The sequence below is a fragment of the Bos indicus genome, chromosome 11, assembly GCF_029378745.1.
Source record: "Bos indicus isolate NIAB-ARS_2022 breed Sahiwal x Tharparkar chromosome 11, NIAB-ARS_B.indTharparkar_mat_pri_1.0, whole genome shotgun sequence".
Classification (NCBI taxonomy): domain Eukaryota; kingdom Metazoa; phylum Chordata; class Mammalia; order Artiodactyla; family Bovidae; genus Bos; species Bos indicus.
This window is the reverse complement of record NC_091770.1, coordinates 95,469,397-95,493,582: the sequence shown is the minus strand read 5'-3', so window position 1 is coordinate 95,493,582 and position 24,186 is coordinate 95,469,397. Positions and strand designations below refer to the sequence as shown.

Here is a 24,186-nt window from a genome sequence, read left to right as displayed (position 1 = left end):
GAGCCTGGCACGGAGCACACACCCGGCCGGTGTAGTTCCTATAGACGGTTATTGTTATTTCTTCCTTCTCCACTCGGTGAAGGGGAAATTCTAGGGCTTGAAGTCCTAGTGAAAAAATCTAGAGGGCAGGAGAAGGTCATCCCCTTTCAGGAGAGCATCAAAAAGGGACCAGAGGAGGCTCTTCACTCTCTGACTGGGAGGTAGGTTGGGAGGTGTTGGCACCTCCATGGCTCCAGGAGCAGGCCCCACTCCTTGGCAAGGCACAGGGAGCCCCTAAAGACTCTTGGTTCTCAAAGCACCAAGTACACCACGTGATGCGTCTACGAAAAGCTTCCATACCTCCCAGCAGGTTCCCAAGGGGAGGAGTGAGACTTGCTCAGCTTGGTGCCCCCAAGGCTGGCACACAGACATCAATCACATTGGATGCCCCACAGCTCTCTGCTGGAAGAGCTGGCAGATCCTCTGAGCAGGGAATTAACTGGTCACAATGCTAACAGGAGTTACTGCCTCCTGAATGCCCACAGTGTATGGGGCATCACGTTCAGGGTTTATAAAACTGCACAAGACTTGTCAGGCAAGCTGGTAAGGGTCAGAGATAAGTCAGTCTGGCCCCCAAGCCCACTGAGCTCTACAGTCTCTTGCTTCTGTGGGCCACTGAGCTGCCCTGAACACTAAACTGGGGTTCAGAGCTGCGTGTCTGGCATGTGAGAGTGTTATTGCCACAGACGACAGAAACACCACAGCTTTCTTTGCTGGCCAAGTGTCTGGCTGCAGACCAGGGTGGAGTGTTTAGGCAGGTATTTTCCCCTGAAGATGGGTTTTCTCATTTTCATAGAACTTCAGGATGGAGAGAATTACTGGAAATATCCCATCTGCTCTCCAACCTTAATGATCTGAGATTACACTCTAGAGATTCCTGCCTGGAACCTGACTCTAGGTTCTGAGATGGATCACTCAGTTATTTGCAGACATTTGTTGGGGTCTCCTGGGTGCTGATCAACAAGAAGAGAGCAAGTTCTGCTTTCATAGAACTCAGACTCCAGGGACAGGAGATAGGCCTGAAGAAGGAACACTAATAAATACCTGCCAGTGAAGATACAAGGAAGTTTGTGATGGGAACAACTTTAAACTCAGCATTGAGGGACGGTTTCCCTGGGGAAGCTGAGACTTGAATGACCAGAGGGAGGCGGCCATGTGCAGGTGCAGGGACCACCGTCCTGGGGAGAGTAACGCAAAGCTGATGCAAAGTTGGGGGAGGATGGGGCGGAGAACAGATGGGACTGGTGCTGGTGAGGAGCCAGAGTGGGAGGTCATGGTCCAGATTACCTAAAACCCAGCCATGTTTGGCTTGCTTGGGACTAGGCTCGGGCCCAGTGGGGTCTGAGTGGTGACAGGGACGTGTCCCCGTCAGCCTCTGCCATGGCTGAGGCACTGTGCTTCTGACTTGTCTGTCCTGTGGGGACCGGGCTGAACAAGTGCGTGTATGTGTGTGTTTGGGAAGCCAGTCTAAATCCAAATCACCCATCGGTGGTTTGATTGCTCCTTGGAGGTACCTAAGCCACCATGTGAAGGCCATTAAGTCATATGGGAGAAGCTATTCTCTTTCAATCTCATCCCTCTGATTACATCAAGGACATGTCCCCATTCTGCTCGTTTGCCCTTTACATCTCCTGAACATTTGCTAATCTTACTTTTTACACAAAGACCTTGGGCCTGCTTCACAGGCACGGTGTCTGGCGAGACTGCGTGTTCTCAGCATCACATTCTGATCCTTGTGTTTGTGGTCACTGGCTATCTTTTACTATTGTAAGAAAGTTCATCCCTAAAAAGATTTTTTTAAGATTTTTTTGTTTTCATTTTCGCTAACAGCTTATAAAGCTTCCCTTTGAAATAAAATTAGTAAAAAGAATGAAATGATCGAAAAAAGAAATAATAAAGCATACTGAAGATGGTAAAGGGAAATGTGACACAAGTCACGTGGATGACTGAAGTTTGAGAAACATCAGTCAGTGATGCTCAAGGGTCCCCTCCCCGATTCCACAATACTGCCTTTTTCCCAGGAAAACATTTCTTTTTGTTCTTCCCTTCCCTTCAGCCCCATGTCCCCTAATCTGGGATTCTCTCTCTCTGCAGCTAAAGGTGGGGGCTGCAGGTGATGTCTGTACCTTTGGGAATGGCTTGCTTCTCCTCTCCCCTGGGAAGGGCCTGGTTTTCAGCCTGACTTGGGTTCTTCTGCCCTAGTTCATTTTCCAGATCAGTTTCCAGTAACAAGGCCAATTCTCATAGCAATCTAAAGTATTGTTTTAAAGTTATTAAATGTCTGTGTTACAGTAAGGATGCAGATCATAACATTTAATCAAGACTTATAAATCAAACTTTTGATCATGTATTTATTTCGGTACAGTCCACCTTGGTGCAAAAAAAGATACTGTGGCAATTTACAAAAATAGATAAAATACAATATAATAAAGAGATCGGGGTAAAGGCAAAAGCAGAAAGCTAGAATGAAGCCAGAGTCCAGTAGGAGACTCAATACAGCGACTGTTAAAAATAATCTCAAGTTCGACTTTAAGCTTCCCAGTAGCCAAAGCAAAGAAGAAAACGGACTGGTTACAAAATTCTTAACAACAGTTAGTTTTGAGCTTTGGTGTAAAAACAGAACTGGTTCAACTCTTGACTATACTTCTTGTTAGATTCGTGACCCTGAGCAGGTTGCTTAACCTTTTTGAACTTGAGGTTCATCCCCTGTAATGGGGGAAAGTAATGCCATCCATGGGGTTCCTGGGTGCATTAGTGGTATTGTAGGTAAAGGCGCCTTCTAGCTCTCGGAGGGCACTGCTTGGGCCCCCAGCTGCCCTGTGTCCTCACTAAACTGCAAGTCTTCAGCCATAAAAAGGAGTTGATATCTGTCCCCTCTGACAGTCCCTACCCTGCCCGAATGTGAAGCCTGTGAGAAGCACAGCTGGATTCGAACCTAGGACTTCCCAACCCTTCCTTACCCAGGGCTCCCTGACAACCATCCTGGGCCGGGTCCTCCTGTCACCAGAGTGGTTTCCAATGTCGTCAAGGAGGAAAAGATGTTTTAGAACAAACCGGCTTTCAGAAGCCCTCAAGTCATTCCCAGGAAACCCCATCCCACCCCCTGAGCCTTACCTTTAGGGCTGCCTCCCAAGGCAGAGGCCTCCTTCTTTTCTCCCCAGACAGAGCAAATTAAGTATTAAGGCCTAGAACTCTCTCATGAGGAATCAAAGGTAGCAGTCAAAGCCCCTTCCTGTGTCATGTTGTTCAGAAACACCAGAGACGGCTTCCTTTGCCTTCACAGCGAGGTCGGCAGGAAAAGCTGGCTCTCTCCTTTAAGTACCTGCCGTCAAACATAGTAAATCCCACCAAAAAAGTTCTTCCCTGCCTCCCGTCACTGATAAGACAAAATCCAATTGTCTTAGAATTTCCTTTCCTTTCCTTTATACTCGACTTCATTCCAAACATGATTGGAGGGAGTCGCTCTTTGGTTTGGCATTCAAGGCTCTTTATGAGCGGACCCCAACCTCCTTCTTGGGTCTCCTATGCAGATGCAATTCATGGCTTGGCTACACTGGTTTAAAAGAAACAAGCACTAATTCTGGAGCTGCTGCGAGAGAGATACACAATTGACAAAAAACACGTACTAACCAGCCGTGAAAACCTGACTCTGCTACAGAGTAAACTGCTTGCTTTGGTAAGTCCCTTCACCTCAGTTTTCGCATCTGTAAAATGGGCACACACAGAGTATATACCTTCCACTGTTGTGAAGATAAACATATGACTTTCTTAGCCCACTGTTGATGTTCACGGCATATTACCTGATTTGGAAACCTGGCTTTCCACTTAACTGCCTCCACTTAACTTCTCTGGGCGCCAGTCTGACTACCTGTAAAATGAGGAAAATAATTGTACCTACAACGTAACCCACATACAAGGACCTGAAAGCAGAAGGGGATCAGTGAAAGTTTAGAGGCTGCAACCAGCATCCTGTCCCCGAGAAAGCCATTTTGCTTGTCCTTTTTCAAAATCGGTCCATTTTAACTTGCCCTTTTCTAAGACTAATGGGAAGAGAGGAGCCTGAACACTTCTCACATGGTTGGGCTGTGATATCACAAAGCACTGAGTCTTCTAAGACCCACACCCAGGGCCAAGGGAAGTGCTGGGACTTGCAGCCCCCAAAGAGTCTGTATGCTCAGCCCTTGGAGTTTCGCTGGGTGGGGGCGCCTGGATGAGTCTGCTACTATGAGTCAGGCCTGGCTCGGCTGGGCGTCATCATTCCCCTTTATTTCGGGGGTGAGTTACAGCTTAAACAAAATAACGTCACCTGACAATGTCTGAAAGAAGTGTATTCTGCACAAAATGCATTTCCTTACACTCCAGGGTATGCAGCTGAATTTCCCAACATGGCATATACACAGACACCTGGGAGCTGGCATGGGGACTGAATGAAAGCAGCAGGGTCTGGGGTTGTGTCGAGATCAGCTGTAAATACCCTTCAAACGTGTTGGGATGGCTTGGGTGCTGGGTGGTCTACGGCCTAGTGCCTCCAAGCCTGGAGAATAAAGGATTTGGACAAAGCCCTTCTGGAGGGAGGTCGGCTGTGTCCCGTTCCCCGAGTGGCCCTGAGCCCTTTCTCCTTTGTTGATGCAAGGAGTCAGGCTGGAGAACTTCTTCCAGCTCTAAAAATGTTGTTCAAAGCATATAGGGACAGACCTGAAGGTCTGATCCTCTGGGTTGCCCAGGACTGAGGCTCAGGGGAGCCCACCTGTGCATTTTCAGCCCCAAGTTGGACTCCGGGCACCCTGGCCCCAATATCTCTGAAGCCAGGAAAAGCCTGACCCACAGACCCCTTTCTCCTTCCCTCCCAGCTTCCACTCCCTGGCTCTTCCCTGCCACCAGAAGGTCCAAAACCTCCTCTGTGCTGGCTGTCCAGCTCTCAGCCTCCCCACCGTCTCCCAGGCCAGCTCACCTAAAGACCAGGTTAGGACTGCCAAGAACGAGGAAACCTGTTTCAGCCTGGTACTGCCCAGCCTCAGGCTTAGGGTCTTGCTCACGGCAGACCTGGAGTATCCCTGAGTACACATAGGTTGTGGGTTCAAAAGCCCAAAGAGAAAGGACAAGGTGGACCCCGGCCCAAAGGCTCTGGGAGGTAGTGGGGAGAGGTCCCACAGCCTGGGTATGTGGCTGGAGTCAGCACTTCTGGGTGGAGAGGGAGCCCCAGGGCCTGGCCCAGTTCCCCACTCTGGTAGAGTCGCGCTGGCAGGCAGCTGCCTGCAGCCTTCTCAGCTGCTGCCTCAGAAACAAATGACGGCGCTGATGAAGAATAAGAGAAAATAAAAATGAGTACAGAGGGAGGGGGTCTTGGAAGGGGGGCTGGTATTTTTTTCTTGGGGTGTGGTTTCTGTTCAGTGGCTGGGTGACTGTGGAGGTTTGGAATGCGGTCAGACAGCGGGTGGGGATGGGGGGCTGGCCAAAGGCAAGGAGCAAGGACATTAGCCAAAGGGTCCAAAGCCCCAGGGCCACCAGCAGCTCAGTCAGAACAGGGGCCTGGAATGGCATGCAGAGCCGGCCTCCACCCAACACTAGTGTGTTGGTCCCAAAGGTTTCACGTAGCCCCTGGGAAGGGAGACAGACGTGAGAGGACAAGAAAAACCAGGGGAGAGGGGAGAGGGTTGGAGGTAGGGGAGAGCATGGTCAGGTCTCATTTGTAAAGTGGGCTAGCCTGATCCAGACTGAGGCCTCAGTCTCCTCATCTGTTAAATGGGCTTAACTGCCTCTACCTCCAAGGGTGTCAAGATTAAGCGGGTTAGTGCACGTGAAGCTCTTGACAGTATTCTGCAGGTGGAAGTGATTATTACTCCACTGGGTGCTAAGGAAGGTTGATCCTTGCTAAGCCCCCTGCCTAGCACCTATCCCTGGGCCTGGCCCCCAGTAAATATTTGCTGAGGGAGTCCCTTGCAGGAGTCGCTGTGGAGAGCCCCCATGCCCATGGCCACTCCTCTCCTGTGACCCCAGGTTCCCATTCAGACCACGAAATGGAGGGTGTAGGTGAGCTGGTGGCCGTTGTCCCAGGCGTAGAGCACCCGCTCCTTGGGGTTGTAGTCGATCTGGGTGGTGTAGGCGTGCTCATTGAGAAAGGGCAGCTGCAGGCGGGCATCGGTGCCCGTGTGCGTATCGAAGGCGTAGGCCACATGGCCCTCCCGCTGGTTGTACGTGTCCACGGCGTACAGGATGCCGCACACCAGGAAGCAGTTCCCGTAGGAGTTCCGCCGCAGCCGCGTCTTCCACGTGGTCTCGCGTTGCACTGACAGGTCGCCGGGGTCCAGGCGGCTCAGCACGATCACCTCGGACTGCGCCTCGTCGCGGTCATCCACGGCGGGGTAGATGACCCACAGGCCACTCTCGTCCACGGCGAAGTCGATGTCCGAGTGGCCGCGCCACTTCCAGGGCGTGGTGTCCTCGTACACCACGTCCGGCAGCAGCGCCCAGGAGGCCACGAAGCGCTGCCGCAGGTCATACTTGATGATGTTCTTGGTGAAGGCGCGGTTGTAGTAGAAGGCGCCCTGGTACACCACGTGGCCTGTGCCGATCCAGTTGTAGGGCAGCTTGTACATGTTACTCCAACGGCCTGCGTGCAGGGGGCGGATGGTTACACCAGAGCCTCTGGGAAAAAGCCTCAACTGATCCCAGGGACCAGCAAGCAATGGAAACGGAGTGAGCTGTGGGCCTGGGGCTGGGCCAGTTATCTCGCCCCTTCAAGACATTGTCCCATTTGCCATGGAGCAAATGGGGGCTCAGAGGGTTCAAGGTTACCAGTTGTGGACCAGCATAGGCCAGGATGATACCAGGGCATTTGCCCATGCCCTTCTTGCTGCCTAGACTGCCATTTCCCATCCTGTCTGCCTGGGGAATGCCTCAGCATCACATCCTCTGGGAAGTCTTCCCTGGTCTCCAGGCTGGGCTCCCACAGCCCCAAGGCCTCCCTCGAGCACCATATCCAAGTTGTTTCTTAAAGCTTTTGCCACACACATCAGATTGTGCATTTCTGGAGGGCAGGTCATGTCTAACTGACCCTTTCTCCCCATCATGTTCCAGATGTGATAACAAAATTTCTGCCCTTCCCTGTCCAGACCTGAAGCTCCAGTAAGGCCTGGGGTTCTGCTAACCTGTAAGACAGGGTGATAACCCCCCACCTCGTGGAGTTATGGAGATACCATGAGTTGATACACACAGGTGATTAGCACATAATAAGCACTCAGCAAGTGCTGCAAACAAGATGGACGTGGTCTTGCCCTCGCGAGTGTCATTTACTGTCAAGGGTAACAGTACTCAGAGTTTCCACTTAGGGGGTGCCCCTAGACTCCCCTTCATGGGGTGGCTGACCAGTCAGGGCTAGGCCAGGCTGGGGAAGCCTGGACCACAGGATACCACAAGGCAAACAAGGGCCATGTCTCCAGGGGAACCCTCTCTAGGCTCCCCAGACCTGCCCCCCCTTCCCGTCTCAGGGGTCCCCCACCTTGCTTGAAGTTTTCCAGGTTGCGGAATTCCACCAGGCTGTTTCCATAGTAGTAGTTGGTGACATAGATCCTGTCATCCCTGGCAGCGGGGTCCTTCATCCAGGCTCCCTCATGGCGCCCATAGCTGTGGTGTCTCACAGGGGGGTCCACGGCCCGGAGGGTGCCCTCACAGCTCGCCTGTCTGCCTGTGGGGAGCGAGGGGCGCAGCATTTGATACACACACCCACAGGCCCTGAGCCAAAGCAACAGTCCTGGGAATGTTATCTGAATCTTTCTTAAATCCCCTCTGAGATTTTGTTTGTAGCATTATTATTTTTTTTTCTTTCTTCATAATCAAAGCAATGTCCCCTCATTGTAGAAAACAGAATATTCAGAAAAGGAAAAGGCAGAAAATAAAAATCATTCAAAATTCTGTTATTCAAAGAAAAGTTTAAACATGTTGTATTTCCTTCCTTTTCTTATTTTCTCTGCATGTACAGTCATGCAGAAATACTTAAAAAGCACCATCATTCTTCTGAATATACAGTTTTATGTATCCTGTTTTTTCCCTCCACTGAGCAATCTCTCACATCATTAAATGGCCTTTTAATGATGTGATTTCAAGGTTCCACCAGACCGCCAGACAGCTGTGCCACTGAATTAATTTAACCAATCCCCTCAGTTAGACTTTGAGATTATTTTCAGTTTTCCGACATTAGAAATAGACCACAAGGAAACCAGTTAAGCTGTAGCTGCTGTCCACATATCTGATGAATCCTTTAGGAAAAGATTCCTAGAAGTGGGATGCACATGGACCAAAGTAGGGGATGGTTTTAAGGCTTGTTATCACAGGCAGCCAAGATGCCCTCCAGAAGGATGGGCTCAATGACTTAATTAGGAAGATTTCTACCTAAGATATGAGCTGAAACTACAAACATGAACATAAAAAACAGGGCCAGAGACTGGACAGAAGAAATTGGGAAGTAAAAATAGTTGCTGGATTTGATGATGGGATTCTAGGTGATGTTTTAAGAAGAATTTGCTGAGAACACTATCTGTTTCCCTGTAAATGTAGTCAGGCTTTTCCTACAAAGATCAGATAGCCAACATTTTAGACTTTCCAGACCACATATTTCTGTTTCATTTTCTTTTTTTTTAAACAACCCTTAAAATATGTAAAAATTATTCTTAGCTCAAGGGCTGTACAAAAGCAGGCTGCAGGTTGTATTTGGCCTACGGGCAGTAGTTGCTGACCCGTGAGGCTTACTCACCTTGACTGGGGACTTCCGGGCGTGGGGGTGGCTCGGTGGGCAGGGGACTGGTGGTGGGGGTGGGGGTGGGGGTGGGATCCGAGGCAGGGGTGCCAGGGGCCAAATCTGCTCCCTCAGGGGCCTGGGGCGCAGCCTCCTCGTGCTCTGCCGAGTTGGGCTCTGGTGGCCGGCCCTCCACCCTGGGCGGCAGCTGCTCCAGCCAGGAAGTGCCCTTGAGGGCGTTGTCTGTGGAGAGAAGACCCCGTGTTCACATCCGAGGAGCACCCACCACTGCCCGGGATCCTCCCCAGGCCCACCGGGCTGCCAGCACTGGGGCCATGGGGGAGAGGAGGGGCTGGCCCCTGAAGAGTGAAAAGCCTTGCAAAGTAGGAAGTGGAGAGGGCTTCCTGGTCGGCAGACTGGCTGTAAGCCCCTCAGGCGAGTGGCCTCGGTCAAGTCCCCTGCCTCAGTGGGCCTCAGCTTCCCCTTCTGTGAAATGAGAGTCGTGAGGTCTACCACGTCAAGCTGTTGTATGGATTAGAGAAAAATGTATAGGAGACATTTGCACAGATCCTGGCAAATGTGAGGCGCCGGACCTGAGACCCCTTTCCCTCCTAAAGAAACACTTTGTACCAGTGTTTTCATTTCCTGGATCCAATCTCCGGAGGCAGAAAGCCCTGCTCCCATGTTACAGACGTTGTCTTTGTCTGGACCCACCCTCTAGTCTCTCTCATCCGGGATTTGACACCGCAGGTAGGGCAGGCCAGGTGTGGCCAGCTTCCCATCCCCTCTGGACCCCAGGTCTCTGTCCCCTTGTTCATCTCCTAACTCCCATCTCTCAGCTTGCTTGCCCTCCCTTCTTCTTCCACCCCTGCTGGCATGGGCTGTACTGACCGGAACTTCTTCAGCTCCATAGCACTGGTTGGGGCCCTCTCCGGTCATCCCTGACCTGCGCTCCCCTGGGTTGGAATGGCTGGGGTCAGGGAAATAGTTGGAATGGGTAGGGAAAGCAGTAAGACTCCGTGGCACAGAGCAGGGAACGAAAATCCTTCAGCTTCTGGGCTCTAGTCCCATTAACTCGCTGCAAAAGCTGGAGGTGGTCACTTCACCTCTCCGAACTTGTTTCCTCTCCTGGATCAACTGCGACAGCATGTGTGCAAGGATTCAAAGCTGTGATACCAGAGACAGAGGAATCGTGCTGTCGTTGCTGTAGTGGCAGGGCTCCCAGAGATGTCCTGAGGCTCATGTGACTTCTACCTTGTCTCTTCCTGCTGGGCTTCCCCTTTGCTCAGGGTGTAGCCAGGCCCCACTGGGGAGCAGCCCCTGGTCTCTAGGGAATGAAGGCACACCCTCTGGCCAGCAGGCCTCAGCCGGGCCCAACCTTGGCACCCAGCCAGGGCAGGGCTTGTTCCCACAGGCCTCACTGGAAGAGTCAGATGCCTGCAGCTGTTCATGGGCAGGGCCCTGGCCAGGGGTCAGCGGCTTTACACGGTGGCCAGGCTGAACTGGCAGGACTCAGAGCTGACAGCTGGCACCAGGAGCTGGGAGAAGAGGCCCCTGAGATCTGAGAGACCAAGAACTGAGGGGCTCTTGGGAGACTGGTCCCTCACAGTTCCACTCCTGGCCCCCTTGGGCATGGGCTAGGCAGAAAGCCTCAGTGGAGGAGGTGATCAGCAGGACCCAGGAAGGGGAAGCAGGCTGGGGATACCTCTCAGGGACATCAGAGGAGAGCAGGCATCTGGGGAGGAGCTCAGAGGGAGAATCAGGACCACACCAGTGGGGATGGCCCAGAAATCTGGGAACTCTTGGAACTTTCGTCTCTTGTTTTTCGATTAATTATTTCGTTGCACTTCACCGTGATCTGGTAGGGAGCTTTAAGAAAGAGACCAGAGTCTGTGGGCTCTTCTTTGGGGGGAACAGAGTGGGATGTGCTGGAGAGGCCATTCACTCCAATGCCAATCTGGGCATGGGAGGTGCCGCAGAGGCCCCGGGGCACTTCCCAGAACCCTGGCCCGGCCCCTGCGTTCTCCCCCCTACCAGAGGCAGCTGCTTAGTTATGCGTGTGCTTTTCCCCACTAGACTATGAGCTTCATGTAAGGCAGAATGTCTGGAAGATACAGCACACACATAGTGAACTTTCAGCAAATCTTTCAAGGAAGGAGGAAAAGTCCAGTGAGAGTGGAGACAGCTAGAAATACTGCAGGGGTGCTTCACGTTGATTTTATCATTTCATCCCCACCAACAACCCCAGGAGGGGGATTATCCCATTGTGTGGATGAGCAAAGGGCACCAACAGGTAAACCACGGAGTTGAGGTCTGGGGCAGTTTACACAAGAGATCCTGGGTCCCTGTAGGACTCCTACTCCCCAAGGTTCCCGTCTTCCTCCAACTCACCAGCCATGGGCTCGGTCGTGTCTTTCCTGCCTGCCTTGTAGTAGGTGATGCCTCGGATCACGGCCTGCTGCTGGGCCAGGGCCCGGGGCTTGGCTGTGGGCTGGGGGAATCTGCCTTTGCCCTCCTTCTTCAGCCTCTCCACCTTCAGCAGCTTCTCCTTAGGAGGTTTCGAGAGGCCCTTGTCGACAAAGCTCTTCTGCACGCTGCCGTATTTGTTGTTTTCTTTGCCTTTCCCTCCAGCTGTGTCCTGGGGGAGAAGGGGAGTCTCAGACTTGGAGGGTGGTAGAAGGGATGTTTCAGGGGGTCAGGGAGGCTCAGCATTTGGGGGCTGGTAGCAGTCAGGTGGCTCCAGGCCCTGTGTCCCAGGAGCTCCTGAATTCACATCTCTCCTCCAATCGTGGTGATATCCATGACCAGGGTGTGCCTTGGTTTCCCTACTTAGCTCTCTAGCTCCCCGGTAGGCTTGAAGCCCAGCCTAATAGGTTAGATCCTGTTCCACTTACCAATTCCTGTTCACTCTGCCTGGGGGGTAGACTGCAATGGTCAGCTCCCCGGGGAGGTCAGCTTCCCATCCGTCTCTCTCACTCACTGGTCTTTGTGTGTGAGCCGGGAGAGGTTCTCAGGCCCTCCTGACCAATTCATCTCAGTGTGCCTGGAATTTTCCCAGTTAGCACTGAAAGTCCCGTATCCTGGGAAACCCTTCAGTCCTGGGCAGACTGGGATGGTTGGTCACCAGGGCATTGACCTTAGGGCATGCTGTTTCTAATATTTTAAGAATTCTGTTATTTTGGCTTCCTTTTAAACGCCTCTGATGCTGGCTTGGCACGCGAACACTGGGCCTGTGACATTACCCATTGTTAGGCAGGATCTCCAGGAGATACAGCAAGGACGGTATCTAGACTTTCTGTGCCACTGCCCCAACAGGACTCATTCCAGCTCTGGAACTGGCACGGAATGAGCAGGAAGCCAGCTCTGGGCCAAGGCACCGGGCTTCCTCCCTGCTTTATCAGCATCTATGTGGTCCTTGCTGCAGACACAGATGGTCCCATCATCAAAATGTCAGCACGGGAGGCTGAGGGGTGGAGGCGAAGAGAGTGGGCTTGGCCGTCACGCAGGCCTGGGTTCCATCAAGGCCACCTTCTCCCAGTGACCCTGCTCCATGTTTCCTCATCTGCCAAACCGGCAATGAGCATCCGCCCTTGCAGGTCGTTGTGGGCTTCGCTGAGACAATGTCTGTGAAGAAGTCAGCTGCCTTCTTACCCCACTCACTAGAAAACGAGGCTGCTGTGGGAGCGGTGGGGGCTGTGTCCTGCACGTGGTGACTGGTCAAAGGAGCGAATGGAAGTAAAGTCTAGTCTGTGCTCCATCTGCCAAGGCACACATCCTGGTGTGTGTTGGTCATAGGAAGGAGCCTTCAGATAATTTATCCACCCAAAGAGGCCCCCTCCCCCCGCTTTTTTTTTTTTTTTTTAACTTGTTTGGGTTGCCCTGGGTCTTCACTGCTGTGCAAGGACTTAGCAGTTGCTGTCCTTGAGCTTAGTTGCAGTATATGGGATCTTAGTTCCCCAGCCAGGGATGGAACCCGAGCCCACTACATTGGGAGCTGAGTTTTATCCACTGGACCAGCAGCGAGGTCCCTCCCCCTTCTAATTTATCTGACCAGTGGTGAGAGTCTTTTCTGCAATCTGTCTGGCTAGAGGAGGGCGTTTTTCAAATTTGCCCAAAGGTGTGTTATATGTCATGGATGGCTCTGCCTGCTGACAAAAGCAGTGCCTTTGCTCACTTTGGGAGCTGAGTTTGAAGATGGAAGGCTGGGTGTTTGCTGCAGGAGGTCTCCACCCCACGATCAATTGGTTGCATGAAGAAGTGGTATTAGTTGGCTCGGGTCCCGGAGGCATTGCCCACATACACCCCCTGCCCCCACCCCCTACCAGAACTGATGCAGCCAGGGGCCCAGCCACAGCAGATGAAGTTTCAAGTGGTTGTGCTGCAGGTGACCTGGTTCCCCTGGGACTAGGCAGGGAGGGTCATCTCTGCAACCTTGTCCCTGCTAGTTTGGAACCAGGAATGAGAATACCGCCAAACGCCTGGCTCAGGAGCCCCATGTCTGCTCCCAGCTCACCTGTGTTGACTGCTTACTGCGCAGCAGGCACCCCCTTGCCCCCACCCTGCCAGGGACTCTCCCACTGGGCCAGCCCTCAGCCCCAGCCTATGACCCCAACCCATGACCCAGCTGGCCCTCAGGGCCGAGGTCCCGGCACGCTGTGCTCCCAGCCCACCCACCTCTGGTCCCGTCACCAGAGCCTGGTCTCACCTGAGCCTTGCTGCCGGCGCCGGGGGCTGGGGCGGCGGCGGGTGCGGTGGCCGCATCCTTCTGCAGCAGCTGGAGGCCCAGGCTGGAGAGCTCCTTCTTGATGCTCATCATGATGGCTGAGTGGTTCTCGTAGTGCCTCAGCTGCTCGCTGAAGTGGCGCATGCTCTCCCTCACCACCTCGTTCTCCCGGCTCAGGTTGGCCTTGATGCTCTGTAGGGGCGGGACTTGAGGTCTTTCCAGTCCCTGGGCTGTCTCCCACCCTGGGGCACACCCCGGCTTCTGCCATCAGGCTTTGCCAACCCAGTCTCCCAACCCAGGGCCCAGAGGAATGGGTGGGGCGGCACCCAAGAGCAGCAGTGAAATAAAGCATGCTGCTCGAGACCCTGTGGTTATTAACTTTAATTTAAAAACTGCATGAATGAACAAACAGAAAACATGTTCATAGTACTAAATTAAAGGATATAAATGGATAGAAAATCTATGTCTCCCATCCACCTGTTTCTGGGTTAATTGTGATGGCCTTCTTTTTTCTTTTGTTTTTCTTGGCCATGCTGCATGGCTTGCAGGATCTTACTTCAGATACTGAACCCCCACCAGACACTGAACCCTGGCGGGGATCGAAGCCTTGGCAGTGAAAGCTCAGGGTCCTAACCACCGGACTGTGAGGGAATTCCTCTTCTTCCTCCCTCCCTCCTTTCTTCCCTTGCTTCCTTCGTTTCCACTTTGCTTTCTCCCTTGAGTTTGTTTTGGGAATTCTTGCACATCTCTGTATATAGTGCTTCTTACACCTTCTATGGACCACATGGCCGGCCACTGTCTGGATGGACCAAAATGTATTTAGCTAGTCCCTTATGGATCCATCTTTTAAGGTGCTACCCATCTTTTGCTACTTTAAAAATACCTTTTAAATTCACAAGTAATACATAAATATTCCCTTTTCATAAAATAAACATAAACTCATTGGGGTTTTGCTATGGCCTCTGATCCCTTCCTAGTCTCCAAGTCTCCAACTTTTCTCCTGGGTCTTGTTGGCTCCACCCGCAGCACCAAGCCCCATCTTTACCCCTACTCTGCTTCTCCTGCCCTGCCTCGTTGTCTCCCGCCTGCTGCGGACATTGCCTGGCTTTAGCAGCCCCTAGCCCCACAGGCTTCCTTGGTTTTTCAGATGGTAAAAAATCTGCCTGCAATGCAGGAGACCCAGGTTTCATCCCTAGCTTGGGAAGATCCCCTGGAGAAGGGAATGGCAAACCACTCCAGTATTCTTGCCTTGAGAATTCCATGGACAGAGGAGCCTGGTGGGCTACAGTCCATGGGGTCACAAAGAGTCAGACAGGACTGAGCGACTAACATACACACACATAGCCCCACTCCCACCTGGATCACAGAGAAGACGGAGGCAAACCATGTAAGGCAGCTTTTTCAACCTCAGCACTATTGACATTTGTGTGTTGTGGGACTGTCCTGCATTGTGGGATGTTTAGCAGCATCCCAACCACTGCCCACTAGAACCAACAGCATCCGCCACCCACTTCCCCCAAATTGTGACAACCAGAAATGGTTCCAGATACACCAGCTGTCCCCTGGGGAGCAAAATCACATAGGGCTGAGAACCACTGGCATAAGGGAAGAAAGCAGAGGGAAGCTGGGACTCCAAAGTGCTGCCTGACATCACAGGAGGTCAGTCCCTCCTGTGATGTTTTTCCCTTAGGCAGAGGAAGCCAGCTCCTCCTGAGGCTGTTCTTTCTGTCTCCTCCCAGTGTTAGCAAAAAACTTCTTTTGTTTTCCACAGCTATCACTTAGTGAACAGAAGCAAAGCAAAGATAATGCAAAACAGAAGATAATTTAAAAATCATTTCTTCGTGGCTGCGGAAATCATTGTCTGGCTCCTCCAGATTGCCTGGCTCACAGTTATGTGAAGTGAGTTAACATTTCCTAAGATTACAAGAGGAAAGAAAGGTCAAAGCAGAACTGTAGAACCAACAACAGGAGGGCCTGGCACGCACTATGCACAGGAAATCCTGGGCACAGGAGAAATTCAACAACTGTTATTATCTTTCTCCCGTGCTGGCACAAAAGAGATACTCACCAAATAATCTTCGAATAGTTAAGTGACCCTGGACTTTGGGGTTCGTAGGGGTTAATAGGGGCTTTCCAGGTGGTGCTAGTGGTAAAGAACCTGCATGCAATGCGGGAGACCCGGGTTCATCCCTGGGTGGGGAAGATCCCCTGGAGAAGGAAATGGCAACCCACTCCAGTATTCTTGCCTGGAGAATCCCATGGACAGATGAGCCTGGCAGGCTATGGTCCATAGGGTTGCAAACCTTTGGACATGACTGAAATGACTTAGCACGCATGCACACAAGAGGTTAATCTCCCCTTGTGGGGCACAGGATGCCCAGGTGCCCCCTCCCGCTGGAAAGGAAGCCGGGAAAGGAAGCCCCTCACACCCCTGCTGGCAGCTGCATATCCCCGTGCTCTCAGCAGCCCAGCACAGACCGGATGCAGGAAAAGGCGGAGGCCAGGCTGTGCCAGCAGAGATGCAGACCTCAGGCCTGAACCTCCACGCCCGCTCAGCTCTGTCTCTGTCTCAGGGGGCGGTGTCAACCACCCACCAGCCCTCCGGCACATTTGCCCTGAGCAGGAGAAGACACTTAGCACCTCGGTCTCCAGGTAGGTGGGTCCTTGAACAGCCATGCTGCCTTGGGCCTGGCCCCAGGAGGCTTGGCCAGTCCTTCACAACACTCGTGTTTCATATGAATGGCCGCCCCAGACTTGTGCCCTGGTCTTGGTGAACTGAGGGTGGCTACAGGTTCCAGCCCCCTCCACACCCCTTTCACACAACTAGTAGGCGCCTCAGTTTCTCCACCCAGGCCTCCAGCTTCCTGTGGGCCCTCGAGGCCCAGTCGGATCTCCTGCTCAAAGGCGGAACCCTGTGGCCTGCATCTCCTTGTCCAGCTCCCTCCTGGAATCCAGCTTCCTATAGCCACCAGCGTCCAGACAGAACTGCCCAGGCAGCAGCCTGGCCACTGGCTTGAGCTCTGCCCTTACCTCTTCTAATGTGTTCATCTGGGAAGCCACCTTGTGGACGTAGGCGTGCACTTTCATGAGGTCCATGCTGTACAAGGTGCCCTCCAGGAGATCCACCATGGACTGCAGCTGCCGGGGAAGGGTGAGAGTTAGGGAAAAGGCAGAGCACGCGGCAGGACAAGAAGTGCAGTTAGAACTGGACATGGGACAATGAGCTGGTTCAAAATTGGGAAAACAGTACGTCAAGGTTGTATATTGTCACCCTGCTTATTTAACTTGTATGCAGAGTACATCATGTGAAATGCTGGCATGAATGAAGCACAAGCTGAAATCAAGATTGCAGGGAGAAATATCAATAACCTCAGATACGTAGCTGATGACAGAAAGCAAAGAGGAACTAAAGAGCCTCTTGATGAAGGTGAAAGAGGAGAGTGAAAAAACTGGCTTAAAACTTAACATTCAAAAAACTAAGATCATGGCAGCTGGTCCCATCTGCTGCTGCTGCTGCTGCTGCTGCTGCTAAGTCACATCAGTCGTGTCTGACTCTGTGCGACCCCATAGATGGAAGCCCACCAGGCTCCTCTGTCCCTGGGATTCTCCAGGCAAGAACACTGGAGTGGGTCGCCATTTCCTTCTCCAATGCATGAAAGTGAAGTCGCTCAGTCGTGTCCAACTCTCAGTGACCCCATGGACTGTAGCCTACCAGGCTCCTCTGTCCGTGGGATTTCCCAGGCAAGAGTACTGGAGTGGGGTGCCATTGCCTTCTCCGCTGGTCCCATCACGTCATGGCAAATAGATGGGGAAAAAATGGAAACAGTGAGAGACTTTATTTTCTTGGGTTCCAAAATCACTGTGGATGGTGACTGCAGCCATAAAATTAAAAGATGCTTGTTCCTTGAAAGAAAAGCTATGACCAACCTAGACAACATATTAAAAAGCAGAGATATCACTTTGCCACAAAGGTCCGTATAGTCAAAGCTATGGTTTTTCCAGTAGTCATGTATGGATGTGAGAGATGGACCATAAAGAAGGCTGAGTGCTGAAGAATTGATGCTTTTGAATTGTGGTGCTGGAGAAGACTCTTGAGAGTCCCTTGGACTGCAAGGAGATCAAACCAGTCCATCCTAAAGGAAATCAACCCTGAATATTCATTGGAAGGACTGATGCTGAGGCTGAAGCTCCAGTACTTTGGTGACCTGATGCGAATAGCCGACTCATGGAAAAGACCCTGATGCTGGGAAAGATTGAAGGCAGGAGGAGAAGGGAATGACAGAGGATTAGATGGTTGGATGACATCACCGACTCAATGGACATGAGTTTGAGCAAGTTCCAGGAGATAGTGAAGGACAGGGAAGCCTGGCGTGCTGCAGTTGATGGGGTCACAAAGAGTCGGACACGACTAAGCATATTTCACATATGGCAGGCGCTGTGCCGGGGCCTGAATGAACCACTTCACTTAATCCATAACAACCCCGAGGACAGTGGAGCAGTGGACACCGAAGGAGCTCTATCCACACCCCCTGGATCCCTGCTTCTGTTTCTCGTGCCCAACCCTGGCTTCCACATGCCTACCTTTTAACAGCCTGTATCTGTGACTCTCTTCAAAGAGCCACTTTGCCCCTCAAAGTGTTTGGGAGTGTGTGTCCTCCTCGGGCAGTCTGCAGGCAAGGGCTGACTGGTGTGGACATCTAGAAGTCAGAATCCTAGCCACGCAGGACAAGTGAGCTGCCACTCATACTCCAGCGTCCCCTGCAGCTGGGGCTGGCACTTGGCCTGAAACCATTCCCCTACTGGGCTCCTTCCCTTCCCCCTCCCTCCCCAGTCCTCCTGCTGCTTCATCTGCTTCAGTATCAGTTCCTCCTGGGAGCCCTTTCATAATAAGTCATCTGCACAAGAGTCTGCTTCTGGGCACCTGACCTGTGATAAGGTTTGGAGGTCTTTTATCTCGGTCGTGCAGATCGGGAAGCTGCTGCTTAGAGAGGTGAAGCCAAGGCCCCCGGCTGTTAAATGGTGGAGCCAGAAGCAGAGCCCAGATTGGTATAAACCAAAACCTCTTTCCCATCATGCTTTACTGTGCCTGTCTGGGTTCAGATGGGGAAACTGAGGCCAAGAGATAGGGAGGGGCTTGCACAACCAGTCAGTAGCAGATGCCACGTCTCCCTCACCCAGTTCGCGGCTCTCCCTTCAGCTGCCCAACTCCATCCCCTCTCCGTCACACCTCATCAGGACATGACCCTTCCCTCCAGATGGCCAGGATGCCAGTGAGACTGTCAGGGAAACCTTGGCACAAAGGGCCAGTTGGGAAATCAGCTTTCCCTTGCCTCTAGTGGGCAGTTCCTCCAGTCCACCCCCTGTATGCATTCTCAGGGCCTGAGCAGGCCGGCGCTCCTGTTTGGCCTTGGCCAGCTATTTCCAACAGTTTTACTCCCACTCTCCCAGGGGTGTTCAAGCTGTTTTAAGCCAGGCAGTTCTTCTCTGAGTAGACTCTGATCTCGAAAACAGAAAAAGGGGGACTCTGGTGGAAGCAGGAAAAGGGCCCTGAGCCTCCTCTGCTTCCCCACAACCTTGTTCAGCCTTGGAAGGGTTGCGTGGTATCCCCAGGGCTCTGTGGAGTTCAGTTTCAGAACTGTGCAGTTTCAGAACTAGACGCTCCTGGGTCTCAGCTTCTCTCTGGGAGGCGGGCAGCAGGGGTATGGTGCACAGCAGCACAGTCTGGACAGGGCTCAGCTCAGAGTGGGTGCATAGCAAGGGCTTCATGAATATCAGTGATGAGTACCATTCCAGGAGGCTAAAAGGGACCTCCGAGCTTCATTTCTGTTGCCTTCAAGGCCACCAAAACTGGCTTCCTGAAGCACAACTTTGACCATGGGTCACTCCCCTGCCAGATGGCTCGCTGTGGCTCCCCACTGCCCAGGTGGGGCTTCTAATCTGCTAAGCCTGGCACTCAAGGTCTCTTCGATCTGCCCCTGCCATCTTCTTTGGCCTCAGCAAATGTTCACTGTGGCCCAGGCATTAAGGACAGTGATGACAATACAGACACGAGCTTCCGTGATCCTTCTTAGGCTGTCAAGGAGTGCAGAGTGACACAGAGGTGTCCGGATCAGGAAACACAGACGGAAACACACACAGGTGCCCAGGTCACTGACGGCGGGGCACTGACTTGTCTGGGAGTGGGTGTGGGTTGGTAAAGTCTGTCAGGAGGAAGTCTGAACTGAACTCTGAAGGACAAGCACAAATTGAGCAACGATGGCCGGAGACAGACATTGCAGGCCAAGGGAACAGCTCGTGCAAAGAGCTGAAGGTGTGAAGACACATGGCGTGTTTGAGCTGAGCTACTCAAAGTGTGGTCTGCAGACCAGCACCATTCCCAGTCCAAGCTGCTCATTACCAGTCTGTGATTAAGTAATTACACAAAGCAAGAGGAGACTTTCATAAAATTTCAGAGCCGTTCGACAGAGAAATTTTGTATCTGTGGACCCTACTAATCCAACACTGGACTTGTATTTAGTGTTTTTGTTTATATTCCATTTCATTTGTCTAACAACTAATTTTATAGTATTTTACAAAATATTGACTCTTGACAGATTTTTAAAAAACTGGTCTTTCACCACATACAGTTTGAGAAGCACAATATGGAACTGACCGGTGGCTAGTAAGGCTGGGACAGACAAAGGCGAGGAGGCACCCTGGGTCATACCCACTCTACTTACTCTCACCTAGCCTGTCTTTATTGCTGCTCTGCCTGAGGGACTCCTACACATCCCTCAATGCCCAGTTCTAATGTTACCTCCTCCTCAGGACTACCACAGTCCCTGGGATGTTGCTTGGTCTAGCACTGACTACCTAGCCATTATTGGGATCAGGAGCTGTGTCCCCAAAGGACTGGGATTTCTCAAGGGCGGGGCCACATCTAGTTCATGTCCAGAAGGAAAGGGAGTGAAGAGGTGAGAAACACTGCTCCTCCCTGCAGCCAACCTTCCCAAGAAAGGGGATCTAGAATCCTATTCTTCTTCCTCGGAGCCATGCAACTAAGGTCAAGTAACAGCTGCAGTTCTTAGCTTGAGGGGAAGGGTTGAGGTAGAGACAAGGGGCAGGTATAGGTGGGTATGCTCTGTTGTCCTCCACAGTGGCTTCTCCTAACCTCTTCTCCTGGGATGGTGGGGGAAACCCACGGAGGAAGGCGGAGCCACACCAAATAGGAGAGGCCTCAGCCCTGTCTTGTACTGCTTCTGCCATGGCTTCTCTTGGGGCTCTCTGGGTACCTCTCAGGCCCTCACTTTTGCTCCTAAGGTGTCGAGGAGGCAGAGTATCTTCTCTGGGCTCTTCCTGCAATCCCACCTGTTGGGTTAATCCCACCACTGCCCCACTCTAGTCCTCTAAGGCTGAATAAAAAATCCCATGGCTGCTGTGCACTGAAAGGCCTATGGGATAGCTCCGGGCTAAGAGAACTGCCCAGTGACCTCTCCACTGGGCAAGGGGACACAGCAGAGAATTCTTGGGTTCAAATCTTAGTGCTGCCAATTTCTTGCTCTGATCTTAGGCAAGTCACAGTTCCCCTCTGGGACTCAGATTCCTCCCCCAAGTAAAGCTGGGAACATAAGTTCCCTCTCCAAAGGGTTGTAGCAAGGATTAAACCAGCTAGCCTTTAGAAAAAGGTTTTGTCTATCCTCGTGTCCAGTATGCTTACAATCGGGTTACTGGGAAGTGGATATAAGCAAAAGTTGGATTTGTCCCTGTGACTGAAGACTGGCCTCTGGCTTCTGTCCCTGGAGTCTGCAGGGTGCTAGTGGATTTGGGGGACACTGTGGTCCAGGAACTGCCAAGTTGTCAAGAAGTCACTTGGGGACTTCCCTGATGGTACATTGCATAAGAATTGCTTGTCAATGCAGGGGACACTGGTTCAATCCCTGGTCCAGGAAGATTCCACATGCCGCAGAGCAACTAAGTCCATGTGCCGCAACTACTGAGCCTGTACTCTCTAGCCTGCAAGTTGCAACTGCTGAAGCCTGAGCACCTAGAACCTGTGCTCTGCAGCAAGAGAAACCACCACAATGAGAAGCCCATGCACTGCAACAAAGAGTAGCCCCCCGGTCCCCACAACTAGAGAAAAGCCCCCTCAGCAACAAAGACTCATCTCAGCCAAAAATAAAATAAAGAAAGCATTTCGTTCCTTTAAAAAAAAATAAGCCACTTGGCCTAAAATTCACCCCACCCCCCTGCCCCCTGCAACTTTGAGAGTTTTGGTATCCATCCAGTTGTTACAAAAATAAAACTAAAGTTAAATTTAAAGAAAATATTTTGAGCCAAATGTTGGAGATGATTCTTCCCGGGGCCTCTTGCTTTTCTGTGTGTCTTGCCTGCAGACACGCTGACTGTTCTTGTTCCAGGCCACCTTGTTGTAGAGTGAACAGACTCGGAGCAGCCAGAGAATGTTTCCCTCCAGAGCAGGGAAGGTGGGTTTGATGTTCCTCATAAGAGATTTGGATTCTCTACGTAGGAGCTCTTCTCTTGGAAGACATCCCACTGAATGTGCACGTGCTATCCAGCCCCCACTGCATCACCCCATGGGAAGTGAGTGGGAGAACCAGTGCAAGAAAGTGGAGGCACTCTGGTGACCATGAGTAATAAAGCCCTTTGTCTCTGGCTCACATCTTCTGCCAGTGTCCATGAAACTGGCAGGCTAACTTGTTAGCTTACACGTAGGGCAACATCTCAGCGAACGTGACAGTTCTTGACACGAAAAGGGCAAAATAGACGCGTTTGGAAGAAATTATAAAAGAAATAGATCTTCTCAAAAGCCACCAAATTCTCTGTGATGACCTACAGGGGTGATGGGAGGGAGGCTCCTGAGGGAGGGGATACATGCATACTTAGAGCTAATTCACGCTGTTGTACAGCAGAAACTAACACAACATCGTAAGGCATTGTCCTCCAGTTTGAGAAAAAGCCATCAAATTATCTGGGCTATTACAAAAAGGAAGATAGGAGAGCAGGGTGATTTAGAACACATGCTTTGGACATGGATCTGAGTTCAAATCTGAGCCCCACTAGGCCCTCCAAGGACGGACTTCTGCATGGTGTGAATGGTACGTGGGTGCCTGGCTGGCTGGGTAGCTGTGATCTCCTTGTCCACGTCTATCCAAGCTATGGGTCCTGGTGGTGGGCCTGGCACAGGGCTGGGTCACCCAGAGGTGGCGCCTCTTTCTAATCTTCCCGTGGTGGGTGTGTAGTTATAACATTCACATAAAAACAGGGTGTAGACTTAAGGCTGCATGTCATATGAGCACTCGGGCCAGTTACCTAACTTGTCCAAGCCTCAGTTTTCTCACCTATAAAATGACGGCAAAGATCCCACATTTCACCGAATGGATTAAGAATTTAGAGAAATAATGTAGAGGAGAAAAAGAGCTTAGCACAACATCTGGCACGAAGGTGGTACATGAATACGGGAAAAGTTATGACATGAAACAATCAGGTGCCACAAAATTTCAAATGCTATGTGGAGGTGACGATGGATGACCTGGTTTGGGGAAAACCAGGACACTCGGCTGGATGGTAATGAGACAGTAAAGGGCTGTCTCCAGGTAAACTCGCCAGAGCAGGCTGCCTCCATCGCTGACTGGCCCAGTGGCCTTAGGCAAGATGTGGTTGCCTCCCAGGGAGCCTCTGTTTCCTCACCTGTGAAATGGGGCGAGGACAACCCCTCTCCTAACATGTGCGGCCCTCTCACTGGAGGGCCGGCCCGCCAGCCCAGGCTAGGTGTTGGTGTAGGAGGGGCCCCATCGCGCCTCTCCTCCAGAAGGTCTACCTTGAGGAGCTCGGGTGCCTGTTTCTTGAGTTTCTCCATCTTCCACTCGTTCTCGCAGGGGTTGAGTGAGGAGGGCGGCGCCGTGCAGGAGCAGCGGCAGTCGGTGCCGGAGCTCACCGTCTCCACCGTGTAGAAGTCCTCCACGCGCGCCCGCCCGCTGCGCACCCGGCTGCACGCGTCCTTGCTCAGCGGCCGCATGATGCACTTGCAGCGGCAGTCGGAGCCCTCCGAGGTCATGCGCACCTGGTCCACGTCGCCGAACACCTGCAGAGAGGCCGTGGTGAGCTGAAGGCCAGGGCTGGGGCGAGGGGAGTGTTCCCCTTCCCTCCGTCCTTTTCCTTCAAGCCCACCCTGAGAGGCCACACACCCGATGTCTTAAGTGTGGTCACTGGGGGCAGCAGAACTTTCAGCCTGCAGGAGTCAGCTGGGTGAGATCAGTGGCAGGCACCAGGCTCCAGCCTGCTTTGCCCTCACACACCAGTAGGGCCCTGGGAGTCCCAGCCAGAACTCCCCTAGCTGGCTCAGCCCGCCCATCCTGGGCTCCAGGCTCTCAGGGCACAGCTATTTATGACTCAGTCAACAAACCCACACCTTTGAGCTCTCACTGAAGCCACCAGGACCCAGGCAAATTCAAGGCCCCCTTGGGCTTTCTGCCAAGCCCACCCCCATGAGCATCCCAGCGTCCTCTGGGAAGGGCAGTAGGCACTCCATTTCTGCTCTGAGCCCTCAGACACCTGTTTGAAGCCCTGGCCTCTGCCAGACTCTGGGTAGGAGCTGGAGGTGCAGAAGAAGTAGACAGAGGGGCATCCTTGACCTTCTCAGCCATGGGAGAAGTTGATGCAGTGAGCCCTGAGATCCAGAGAAAGACACCCATGA

General features: G+C 52.3%; 1 protein-coding gene across 1 annotated transcript in view; it reads right to left on the bottom strand.

The window, feature by feature from the left end:
• Window positions 1-2,370: 2,370 nt before the first annotated feature.
• OLFML2A (olfactomedin like 2A) overlaps window positions 2,371-24,186 on the bottom strand; it is a 28,682-nt gene continuing 6,866 nt past the window's right edge. Inside the window, exons 2-8 of the mRNA XM_070799219.1 lie at window positions 23,311-23,574; window positions 16,524-16,631; window positions 13,476-13,685; window positions 11,162-11,408; window positions 8,789-9,013; window positions 7,538-7,723; window positions 2,371-6,649 (exon numbers count right to left, since the gene is read on the bottom strand). Coding sequence (XP_070655320.1) covers window positions 6,045-6,649; window positions 7,538-7,723; window positions 8,789-9,013; window positions 11,162-11,408; window positions 13,476-13,685; window positions 16,524-16,631; window positions 23,311-23,574 — 1,845 coding nt within the window. The 3' untranslated portion in view covers window positions 2,371-6,044. The remainder of the gene's footprint in view (window positions 6,650-7,537; window positions 7,724-8,788; window positions 9,014-11,161; window positions 11,409-13,475; window positions 13,686-16,523; window positions 16,632-23,310; window positions 23,575-24,186) is intronic.